Source organism: Diabrotica undecimpunctata, chromosome 7 (assembly GCF_040954645.1).
Source record: "Diabrotica undecimpunctata isolate CICGRU chromosome 7, icDiaUnde3, whole genome shotgun sequence".
Classification (NCBI taxonomy): Eukaryota; Metazoa; Arthropoda; class Insecta; order Coleoptera; family Chrysomelidae; genus Diabrotica; species Diabrotica undecimpunctata.
In genome coordinates this window covers 3868762-3881251 of record NC_092809.1, presented here as the reverse complement: position 1 = coordinate 3881251, position 12490 = coordinate 3868762, and the positions used below count along the sequence as shown (strand labels likewise).

The following is a 12490-nucleotide window of genomic DNA, read 5'->3' as shown; positions in this document are numbered from 1 at the left end:
AAGTAAAACATCTTATTATGGACTTCAAACCAATAAGTCCAAGAATATGTTACCTAAGAGTAAGAGGTAAGTTTTTTAACATCAGTCTCATAAATGTACATGCCCCAACCGAAGACAAAGAAGAGGATGTCAAAGATCAATTCTATGAGGAAGTAGAGACCATCTACGATAGAAGTCCCAGAAACGACATCAAGATCATAATTGGAGATCTTAATGCAAAAATAGGGAAAGAAAATATATATAGTCCATACATCGGAAAATGCAGTGCTCATGACGTCACCAACGACAATGGAAATAGAATAATAGGATTTGCAGCATCCAAGGGCATGGTCGTTGGAAGTACCTACTTCCCCCATAAGAATATCCATAAAGTAACATGGACGTCGCCTGATGGTACAACCAAAAATCAAATAGATCACATCCTAATAGAAACCAGGCACTTCTCTAATCTAATGGATGTACGTACTTATCGTGGATCTAATATAGATTCAGACCACTTCTTAGTAGGCGCAAAAATAAGAGCAAGAATCTCAAATGCAAAAAAAGAAAAGGGCAAGAAAAGTACTTGCTACAATTTAAAACTCTTGAAAGAGCCCCGTGCACTAGAAAGGTATCAAAATTACCTTGAACATGAAAGCACAACAGATGAGAATTTAACAGCTAGCGAGCAATGGGATATATGTAGAAGAACAATTAAGGAAGCGGCAAACAACGTCCTAGGACCAGAAGAATCCACTCCACGCAACAGTTGGTTCGACGATGAATGTGAAGATATCACTAAAAGAAAAAATTATGCATATAAACTTATGCAACAAAGAAGAACACGGGATAAGGAGCAAATGTACAAAGATCTTAGGAAGGAGGAAAAACGCATACATCGAAGGAAAAAGCGGACCTTCGAAAACCAGATTATGCAAGAGCTTCAATCATTAAAGGGGCAAAATGAAACTAGAAAGTTCTATAATATCCTAAATAAGACAATAAAAGAATTTAAACCACGGCTGACGATGTGTAGAGACAAAAATGGACATATAGTCAGTAGTGCTGACGCAGTACAAAGCAGATGGGTTGAGCACTTCAAAGAACTACTTGGTACCGAAGTGGAAAATGATGCGTCACCCCAAAAACCAAGAAATAACACTCACGTAGAACCTCCTTCAATATTTGAAGTGAAAGACGCAATCACACGACTCAAAAATAACAAGTCCCCAGGAGTGGATTGTATCCCCGCAGAGCTCATCAAACATGGAGGTAAGAGCATTATGCACCAAATTCACAACATAATAGTCAAAGTCTGGGAAGAAGAACAAATGCCAGAGGAATGGTGCACTGGAATCATATGTCCACTGCACAAAAAGGGAGATTTGTTGGAATGTAAAAATTATAGGGGTATAACTCTTCTGAATACAATGTACAAAATATTCTCCAACACCCTGTACAGCCGTTTAAGTACGTACGTGGAAGAAATCCTTGGTGAGTATCAAAGCGGTTTTAGGCCAGGTAGGTCAACAATTGACCAGATTTTTGTGCTACGTCAAATCTTAGAAAAAACCAATGAATTTAATATTGACACGTTCCATCTCTTTGTGGACTTTAAGTCAGCGTACGATAGCGTCCTAAGAGGTAAATTATACGAAGCCATGAATGAACTTAACATTCCCCATAAATTAATAAGGCTCGTAAAAACAACTATGAGTAAAGTGATCTGCAGAGTGCAAATACAAGGCGATATGTCACAAGCGTTTGAAACATATGCAGGGTTAAGGCAGGGAGACGCGCTGGCGGGCCTTCTCTTTAATATAGCGTTAGAAAAGACTATAAGAGATGCCGAGTTACACAATAGGGGAACAATCTTTAATAAATCAACGCAGATTATGGCTTACGCTGACGATCTGGATTTGATCGCACGTACTACACGAGGACTTAAAGAGATGACTTCCACCTTCTTGACAGCCGCACAAAATATGGGCCTTAAAATAAACGAGGAAAAAACCAAAATGTTAGCATCTATTCCAAATAACAGAGATAGAGCTAGAAACGCCGAAGAAAACTTCAGTATAGAGCAATATAATTTTGAGGTAGTAAATAAGTTTACATATTTGGGTTCTCTCATAACAAACGATAATGACACATCTGAAGAAGTAAAACGGAGGGTACTGCTAGCAAACAAATGTTATTTTGGACTAAGCAAGCAGCTAAAAAACAGAAATTTAAGCCAGAAAACCAAACTAATAATATATAGAACACTCATCCTACCAGTGCTGACATATGGGTCAGAAACATGGACCATCTCCAAAACAGACGCAAATCTTCTGCTCGTCTTCGAAAGGAAGATACTAAGAAGAATAATGGGCGCATTCTGTGAGAATGGTATTTGGAGAAGGCGATATAATTTCGAATTGTACGAGAAGTATAAAAAAAATAGTAAATGGTAGAGATGTAATATCCTTCATAAAAATAGGTAGGCTTAGATGGGCTGGACATGTGTCAAGAGCAAATGAAAATTACCCACCCAGACGAACTCTATTATCGGTCCCAGCGGGAAATAGGAGTAGAGGCAGACCACGACTGAGATGGAGGGACGGTGTGGACGAGGACGCAAGGAAAATCGGCGCGGCAAATTGGCAACGGTTGGCGTTGAACAGAAACGACTGGCGAAATAGACTGGGGAAGGTCAAGGCTCAACTAGAGCTGTAGCACCACTGATGATGATGATGAATAGAGTCAATAACAATATTGATTTAAATATTTTTGAAAAATGACTTGGAGTGCTTACTACAATAATTAATTTCAGGATATAATGTAGCGTTGTTTATTATCAATGTATTGTGTTTTCGGAACCTGCAAAAAACATTATTTTGTTTTATTCCCAGTGGCGTTCCTTGGTGTGTTTTAGTTCAGTGAATGAATATTTATTGTAATTCCACATTACTTAACAAAGTTCATAATTTTGGTGAACCCTGTAGAAATAAATATTTAAGTGATTACATCGTTGTAAAGACGATAAGGAGACCTTTCAAATGAGCTGTCGCGTGACCTCGGTTTGTATTTAAAAAAATCGTCGATTACGTCATTACGCCGACACTGATGACGTAAAGTCCAACACATATATGTCAGTTGATGGTCATTCAAAAATTAAAATTGACCTGTTTTAAGATTTTTTTAAAAGTCGTCTGTTTCTGAAATAATGAATTTATTCCATACATTTGCATCATACTGTATAATGTATTAATTTTTTAATAATCTTTTATTTTTTCACACAGTCTGTATGATAATTATTATAATTAAATATGAAAATAAAAAAGATTTTCTTTGGCACTCAGCTTCACTTTAAGGTATTTGATTAATACTTTTATTAATTTAGTAATTATTACTTTGTGCTACAACCAAACCTGCCATTGTAATTATTCTAACTTGGATAATATGTTTTAATTGTTATTCTACTAGCAGTTCCTTTATCATATGAATAATTGAATAATATTTATAATGGTATCTTTCTAATTCAATAGCAAATGAATAGACTATGTAGTTTGTTTAAAAACTAAATAAATCTAATACGACTTTAGTACTTCATGGAAATTTTAGTATATTTCAAGATAAGAAATGAACAAAACTATTTAGAAATACCTATCTTAATCTCTTTTGCGTTTTTTTACGCTGATTGGAATGTAAAAATTTGTAATGACTGTGATAACTGATAACACTTGAATAACATTTAAAAATAGAGTACATTCTTTATCTAATTTATATCATTTAGTTTTTACTATTTCAAAAGAACTAAATTAAGTGCTGTAAGGAAAATATACCAGAGATAATGAAAAAAGTAATAGGGCTATAGCTCAAATATCAAATAGTAGAGCTCCCAGTGCAGACAGAATTAGTTCAACCACATTCTGTATATGTAACAAATCTGAGATTTACAGACGATATAATATATTGCTATCAAACTAGAGATGGGCGAGTCGAGTTATCCAACTCGAGTCAAATCGTAAACGAGTAAACTCGACGTCAGTTTTTAACAACTCGAGCTAACTCGGTCTGCGATCACCATACCACCGATGACGTGTACCAGAGCCGACGCGACGAATTCATAGTCTAGTCCTAGTCAAGTTTCGTCTAGTCGAGTCGTCGGCGTTGAGTGCAACAGTGAGCTTGTGTATTTTCTATGACGGTCATTGAGTGAAACCGTGTGTTAGCGTCGATCAACTCATCAACCCCACTCACGTTAACAGCATCAGTTCGGTTTAGACACTAAACAGTATCGAAATTGCAAGAATATTATTTTTATATACAATGTCACTTAGAAATAGAACAAGTGTGGCGTGGGATTTCTTTGTAAAAAACGACGATAAAACCAAAGCAGTATGCAAATTATGCTCTTGTGAATATAAATACATAGGGAACACTACGTCATTAATTGATCATATAAAGAAAAAACATACAGTTCAGTACAATGAAGTGATTGGACAAAATTTAACAAGTGAGAAAATAGAGAATAATGCACCCGAACAGAGTTCTAGAACCTCCTTGATGAATAGAACAGATTCTCATCAAAACAATACCATTTTAACACCATCGCATATACATAATGTCAGAGCATTCAATGAACCCGTTCCAAAGCGCCCAAAACAAATACGTTTAACTGTATCTACAAAAATGAACCAAAAAATTGTTGACGATGCACTATTGGACATGATTGTGGTAGATATGCAACCACTGCAAATAGTTGAAAATGAAGGTTTTAAAAAGTATACAAACAAATTAAACCCGGATTATATATTGCCATCGCGAAAAAAAATAGCTCAGATGCTGGAAGACAAATACAAAATATGCAGTTTAGAAGTAAAAGAGAAGTTACAAGGTGTAGAGTATATAGCTCTGACAACAGATATATGGAGTTCAGATAGTCAAAAAAGCTATATAAGTGTAACTGCACATTTTATAAAAGATGTAAAATTGCATTCCATAGTAATTTCAACGACTGAACTGTCTGAACATCATACATCATTAAATATTGCAAATGCTTTGCGAACAATATTATTAAATTGGGAAATTTTTGATAAAATAGTAACCATTGTAACTGATAATGCTTCTAATATGAAAAAAGCAGTCAAGGATTTCCTAAACAAAAGAAATGACTTTTGTGTTGCTCACACATTAAATCTCGTCGTAAAAGACTGCATTAGCAAAAATAATGAAAATGACCGAAATTCTGATTTAAAAAATGCCGCAGTGCTGGATGTTATATTAAAAAGTCGTGCAATAGTGGCCCACTTTAAACAGAGCATAAAATCGTCTAATACACTGAGAGACAAGCAGAGACAAATGAACTTAGATATAATCAAACTTAAGCAAGACGTACAAACAAGGTGGACTTCGACATATTTAATGTTAGATAGATTATTGAGAGTCAAAGATCCTCTATCCGCGACTTTACCACTGCTTGACTCGCCCCCATCAGACTTGACATCAGCTGAATGGTTAATTCTAAAAGATTGTGTGGTAATTTTACAGCCAGTAGAAAAAATCACTACCGCATTATCTGGGGAAACATATCCGACGCTGTCATGCATTATCCCTCTAGTTAGAGGACTACAAAGTTCTTTAAAGAAGAAGACTCCATTGACTGAACCTGGGAAACACCTACAGCGATCGTTACTGAAAAATGTAGACGAAAGATTAGGTGTTTATGAAGTTAACCGAACTGCATCAATGGCAACCATTCTAGATCCACGTTTTAAAAAAAAGGCATTTGGAACGGACAGTGCTGCAGAAAAGGCGATTAAATATGTATTGGATGAACTGGCACAATTTCAACAAGTTCATGAGCAAATACCAGAACCAGCCGTAGTGTCGACATCTGGAACTTCAGCTAAAGCCGATGACGACGATATATGGGAGGATTTTGACAAGAAAATAAGTGACACTGTCATGCAACAGACAACAATCTCCTCTGCTACCATTGTTTTAACACAATATCTAGATTTGCCATATCTAGATAGAAAGCAAGACCCACTACATTTTTGGAAGCAAAGGGAACACATATTTCCTTCCCTATGTCGAATGGCATATAAATATTTATGCATTCCTGCTACCTCTGTGCCATCAGAACGCCTTTTTTCTAAAGCTGGATTACTTACTAATCAAAGAAGGAACAGACTCATGCCAAAAAAAGTGGACGAACTATTATTTTTAAACTCTTTCTGTACTGAAAATTGAAGTAATTTGTTATTTATACGTATATATTATTTTATTGTAATTTTATTTAAAGAAAAAATATTTTATTTTCTGTAAGTATTCTTTTTATAAATAAGAAAAAGCAGTTATTTTGTTATCTAAGGAGACAATTATTTAAGTTTTGTTTTGTTGTACTTTACAGTTACTTAACTTTGCTGGTCTTGTGCCTATTAAGTAGATATCAAAGATTTCTTTAAAATGTTTGTAGTTAATGGCTGTTGTTTAAGAGTGCAATATTGATTAGTTTTAGAATATTATTTACACATTCAACAGATAATAAATGTTATCTAAAAACTGCAAAGTGATGCACGTTAGTACCTTTAAATCATTAAGTGTACCACAATCAACTAAATTTTAATATTTGAGACTCATTCACAGTTCCTTTTATTTTTTCGTTATATTTTTAATTTTTTCCAATTAGTATTAGAATTAATATTATTAAGAGGATGTAAGGTATACATACTCGTACGTAATACATATAAATATAGCAAGTTTATTGTTAATAAACATTTGATTGAAAATACCTACAATTTTTTATTAATAACAATATTACATTTATCCTATTGGTTTTCTAATTGTTTAAAAAGATCAACAACTAGTCTTGTGCCTTCTAATGGTCGCTGCTACGACACCAAGTCGAGTCAACTCGAGTTGATCGATATATCAACTCGAGTCAGAAAAGATCCGACTCGTCACATCGCTATATCAAACAATAGAAAGACTAAACTTTCAATTCCTTTCAAAAACGACACGACGACTTTCAAAACGACAAAAATCAAAATTACTTACATAGTGCCTGTAACTGGTAGCTCTTCTAGACAGCAGACTCAGTAAAACTCGAAATAAATAACAAAATAAAATTATATCCTTGGGGTTAACACCCTAGGGCTACTGTGTTCCAAAATCAACGCTCTGATATAACTCCGGTCGGTCGGCCTTTAGTCAATACTCAAAGGCCCGGTCAAGTTCCCACCAGATTCTCTCTTGTGGGATACGTTGTTTTATACCGTTTTCGGCCTTCCATCTCCTCTAGCGGGCATCGATGGAAATGGAACTCAGCAGAGGGAGTGCGTGTGAAGGGAGCGTTGGCGAGACGGTGGCGATGCACATCGTTACATGCGTTCTATACCCGCTGTGACCTACGCTTCCGAAGCCTGGTCTTCTTCTTAAGGTGCGTTCTCTATTACTGAAGGTTGGCTATAACTACAGAAAATTGCTCTCTATCTTGAGCTGTTCTTAGTATCGAATGTGTGTCCATGCCTGTCCAGTCTCTTACATTCTTCAACCAGGAGCATTTTCTTCTTCCTTCCACTTTCCCTTCCATTATAAGTCGTAGGAAGTTGTATTTTTCTCCTCTGTAAATATGTCCTAGGAGTTCTCTCTCAGTACCCATTCTTCTTAGCACCTCGTTGTTGGTCATGTGCTCTGTCCAAGAGATCTTCAGCATCCTTCGAAAAACCCACATCTCAAAGGCTTCTGTACGCCTCATACTTGTAATTCCGAGAGTCCATGTTTCCACTCCGTATAGCAATCTGGAATAAATAAACGTTTTTACAAATTGGTATCGGATATCCAACGATAACGTAGAGTTTATTAGGAATTTTTTCATTCGTTGAAATGCGGACCTAGCATATTCTATACGAGCACGTATTTCGACCTCGTGGTCAAGATCGTTTGTTATCCAGCAACCAAGATACTGGAATCTTTGTACTGGTTCTATATGTTTGTTATAGATACAAATAATAATGTCGACATTTGGTGCACGTGTAACAGCCATTACTTCTGTTTTATTTGTGTTTATATTTAGTCCCAAGCTATGTCCCTCTCTGGTTATGACATTCAAAAGTCGTTGTAAACCCTCAGCACTGTCCGCAATAATGACGGTGTCGTCTGCGTATCTTAAGTTGTTTACGTATTCTGCTTTGATTTTTATTCCTTCTTCCTGGTCTTCTACAAAAAGCAAAATAGAAAAACTGAAAATAACCCAAAAAAACTGAAAATTATATGCTGATTGCTTATAGAGTCCAAGATGTAGGAAATCACGTAGCTACCTTAAAGTGAAGATGGAGGAGGATGGATCAGAAGGGAGGACAAAAGATGGTTCTAATAGTTGACTATCTGGATACCCAGGTGAAACAAATGAAAAGAGGAGGACCAAGAGCCATATAGAAATATGGCATAACCAAAGCTGGACAAATACATCGCATCGGTTATTAAGTTAAAGCACGATGATTGGAAACAGCTTGGAGAGGCATATGTCTTGAAATTTGAGTATTCGAAATATTAGCAAATGATGAATATGTTTCAGAATAAATAATGTAAGATTCTCAACACTATTATTGTTGTAGAATAACTATACATTTCCTTCGATGGCCCTATCCATTACTGACATAGGCTATTAACGTATAATTTTTTATTTGCGGCTTGCTTAGAAAGTTCTACTGCTTCAAGCTAAACCACTGTGGTAGTTTTTGCACCCATAGTTTTTTCTTCTCCCTAGGCTTTCTTTACCATTCACCTTTCCTTGAAGGATAAATTTCTGGAGGCGGTATTTCTTATGTGTTATGAGATGACCAAGTTATTCAAGCTTTCTCTTCACTTTAAACGTAGTTTATTACTTATGTTCACGATATTCGTAGAATTACACAAGCTGTATTATTCTTCATGAAAGAGATTTTCCAATCTCAACTTTTGTAATATGGGGCTGATCATCCTTCATCAGTAACAGTATTTATGTAGTTTTCTAGACGTTCATCATTAAAAAGGGTTTGCAACATGTCAGCTCTCCATACAAATAGAAATTTTATCGACAGCATCTTTAAAAGTTTTGGTTTTCATAAATTTTATTTTCCAACTATGAATTCCAAAGAATATTTTTCTTTGACATGTTAAACATGAATGAATTATTATAATATGTAATAATATTATTAAATAATGACACTATCACCTACTATCTTGATGCGAAAAGAATTATTTTCAGAAAAATGAATATTTTCAGTCTAGCACATATTACTCTTTGATTTCAGGTGGTATTGTCCTGACAGCTTCTCACAATCCTGGTGGTATCCGCAACGACTTCGGTATCAAATACAACATCGAAAATGGTGGCCCCGCCCCTGATCAAGTCACCGATGCTATTTATGAACACACTAAGAAAATAAAATCGTACAAATTTACGCCTAAACTCGAAACTGATAGACTTATTGATATATTAGGAACTACCACAGTCAAAGTAAGTACCAGATTGATTTATATAGGTAGGTAGTGATATTTTACCCAGCATTACATCTAAACCTATATAAGCAGTACACCATTAATTGAATGTATCCTAAATTAGTTGAGTTTTGTGCGGGATTAATTATAAATATTGAATTATTTTGCAAGCCATTTATAATTTAAAGTCATAATCCAATTTTATTTTATTCTAATTTTATTTATTTTTTTTTATACAGATTGAACGAATTTAAAACGGAACATACAATTTAATATATGTCTGTATGAACTCCTTTTGAAATAGTGGACCAATATAAAACTTGGACAAAAATAAATCCATACCCGGTGATAGACATTGTATAAAATATCGTTCAACTATCTGTCTCCTTTTAGGACGCACCATATTCTATAGCGCCGTCCAAAGTCAATGTTGCCAATCGCCGTGTAATAATTCGATTTGCGGATCTTTTTGAGAGTTATATCTTCTTCGTATCTTTAAATAAATCGAATATTTGCCTATATTTTTCATTGTATTTACCAATCTACTACAACAGACTAATAACAAAAAAAAAATTTAATGGTTTGTAATTATTTCCTTTCTTTCCTGTAAATATTTTATGGTTAACACCTTATTTGAAAAACATCTAGAGGAGCTTGCCTAATAGTCGGAGAGATAGAGCCGAAATTTTGAACTGATCAGTAATAAAACAATGTTTCTAAAACATTTGATAAAACTCTACGTTATCGTCTGAATCTTTTATAGAATATTTTGTAGTTTTAAAATGATATTATGATAATGTTTTTTTTTTCAAACTAAAGTCATATTTACTTTACAAATCACATTTTTTTTTTCTTAAATATAAATATTTTACGAATTAATTTTTAATTGAATAAATGTTTGATATTAGAATGGAAAACAAAAAAAATATTTTCAATATAATAATCAATTGAAATTATCTGATGATTGATAAAAATTAATTATGAAACTGGTTAAGTAATTTTACCATTTTACGAATTAATTTTTAATTGAATAAATGTTTGATATTTGATATTTTATTAAATTAAAGTAATTTTATAATGTTAACTATTGAATATTTTCGGTATAACAAATAGTAATTTTACTTATTTTTTATTACAATAAAAAGGTTTTTAAATTTATATTGCATAAATAATGGTTGTTCAGATATAAGAACAATTTGATTTATTATTACATTAATAATCAAATACAAAATATATTATTTCTATATCAATAGGTAAAATTCAATTTGTAGAATTCCTTTAACATCTTACAAATAATTATTAATAAAAATCAATTTAGTAGTGGAATTATCAATTTTTTAGGTTTTGAAATTTACTTTGTAGATATTTTCAATATTTTTTTTTAACTTTCAAATTGATTGAATTTTTTTTTCATTAGTTAATTATAATTTTACAAATTCTGATTGGACATTAATTTTGCATCATTATTATTTTAAAATATTAAAATAATAATGATGCACGTTCCATTTAGATCAGTAATTCTAGACGCATGTGCTAAATGTAATAAGTATCAAGATGCTTTTATCCAACTTGGTGAAACTGACTTCGATTGTAATGAAGTTTTTGAAACCTTAGAAACTTTCATATGTCACTTATATGGAACAGGATTGACGAGAACAATTCCAAAAAGAAATGTAAACGATGTCAGATTTTCACTATTTAACCGGCAGTATAAGTTGCATGATGTGAACGAGCCTTTAAAAAAAAAACTAAAAAATGTCGATGCTTCAAGCTTATCACCATGTCAAGATGAATTACACCAACACCTACTGTGAGCTCATTATATTTCAAATATTTGGACAAATGCTCATAAAAAAGTACCAACAGAATTGATTGTTGAAGAACATGGTTGGGAGCTTGAAGATGAAACATATAAATTCAAATGGTTTAGTGGACCTCAGATGCCAGAATCAGTTCGAGAAGTAGTGATTGAAAATGAAGCAGATAATGAATGTGATATTATTGAAAGTGAAAGTGACGAAGATGATGAATGTGATGACATCAATGAGAGTGAGAAAAATGACAAAATTTTTAAAGTTTTTCTAATTTTTTTTCTTATCGAAAAAATCGTTTGAAAATTTGTGGAAAAAATCATGGTATAACTTACAGAAAATCGAAAGGATTCTACAAATTAGATTTTACCTCAAAAAATTACGAAAATTTTCATTTACGGAATTTTTTTTGGAAAATTTTGAGGAAAACTCTACTTGACGCTTTTCAGAATAGTAACAGAAGTGAGCATACAAATTTTCAAATCAATCGGTATAAAAATATAATAAAATCAGTTTGAAAATTGCTACCGAGACCTAAAATGCGCAGTCAAGTGGTACATTTGACCCCGTTTTATGGCTCTCTGTACCAACCCAGCTGTCCGCCCTTTTGGATTTAGAGTTTTTAGGGGCTAAATAATGAGCCATGAAAATGGCGGACATATTACTTATCGTTAATTTTTCCCCAAAAAATTGCAACTTCACCCCTGTCCGCCACCCCTTATGTATCCACTCTCGCGTCCGCCCTTTGAGATTTCGTCTAGTTATACCAAGATCTTACTCTGGGCAAATTTTCAGCCATATTATCGATCGTTAATTTTTCCGAAAAAAATTACAACTTCATCCCTGTATAGCCACCCCCTGTACCACGAGGGGCGTCCGCCTGTAAGGCAAAGTCTTAACCCAGTTACAATGAATATATTCCAATAGAGAAATGTCATATTACTGATCAGTTCAAAATTTCGGCTCTATCTCTTGGACTATAAGGAAGCCATAGGTGGTTTGACAGCATAATAACTGCTTGTTTAGTCTAGTTTTCACAGTGATTCTAGGCAACCTATTTGGGTGGAATTTTGACTTGTTCTTGAATGAATTCAGAATCCAGCAGCCCGCTGAAGTATTGGATTTTTATAATATAATTATTTGACAACCTTTTGTTGGCCAACCACCTAGAGCGGAGTTGAGCCGAAATACATTGATTTCGTATGTTCCGTTTTAAATTCGTTCAATCT

The 12490-nt window shown here is 33.8% G+C and overlaps 2 protein-coding genes across 2 annotated transcripts in view; both read left to right on the top strand.

Moving 5' to 3' along the window:
- Positions 1–12490, top strand: part of Pgm1 (phosphoglucose mutase 1) — a 39962-nt gene that overhangs the window by 12909 nt on the left and 14563 nt on the right. The window contains exon 4 of the mRNA XM_072536608.1: positions 9264–9469. Coding sequence (XP_072392709.1) covers positions 9264–9469 — 206 coding nt within the window. The remainder of the gene's footprint in view (positions 1–9263; positions 9470–12490) is intronic.
- LOC140446167 (E3 SUMO-protein ligase ZBED1-like) lies at positions 4077–6754 on the top strand. Its single transcript, XM_072538698.1, has one exon. It carries the CDS (start codon positions 4294–4296, stop codon positions 6217–6219), a length of 1926 nt encoding a protein of 641 aa, XP_072394799.1. The 5' UTR covers positions 4077–4293; the 3' UTR covers positions 6220–6754.

What these genes read in the sequence shown, in the direction of transcription:
- LOC140446167 (XM_072538698.1), top strand. Translation starts at nt 4,294, where the DNA reads ATGTCACTTAGAAATAGAACAAGTGTGGCGTGGGATTTCTTTGTAAAA.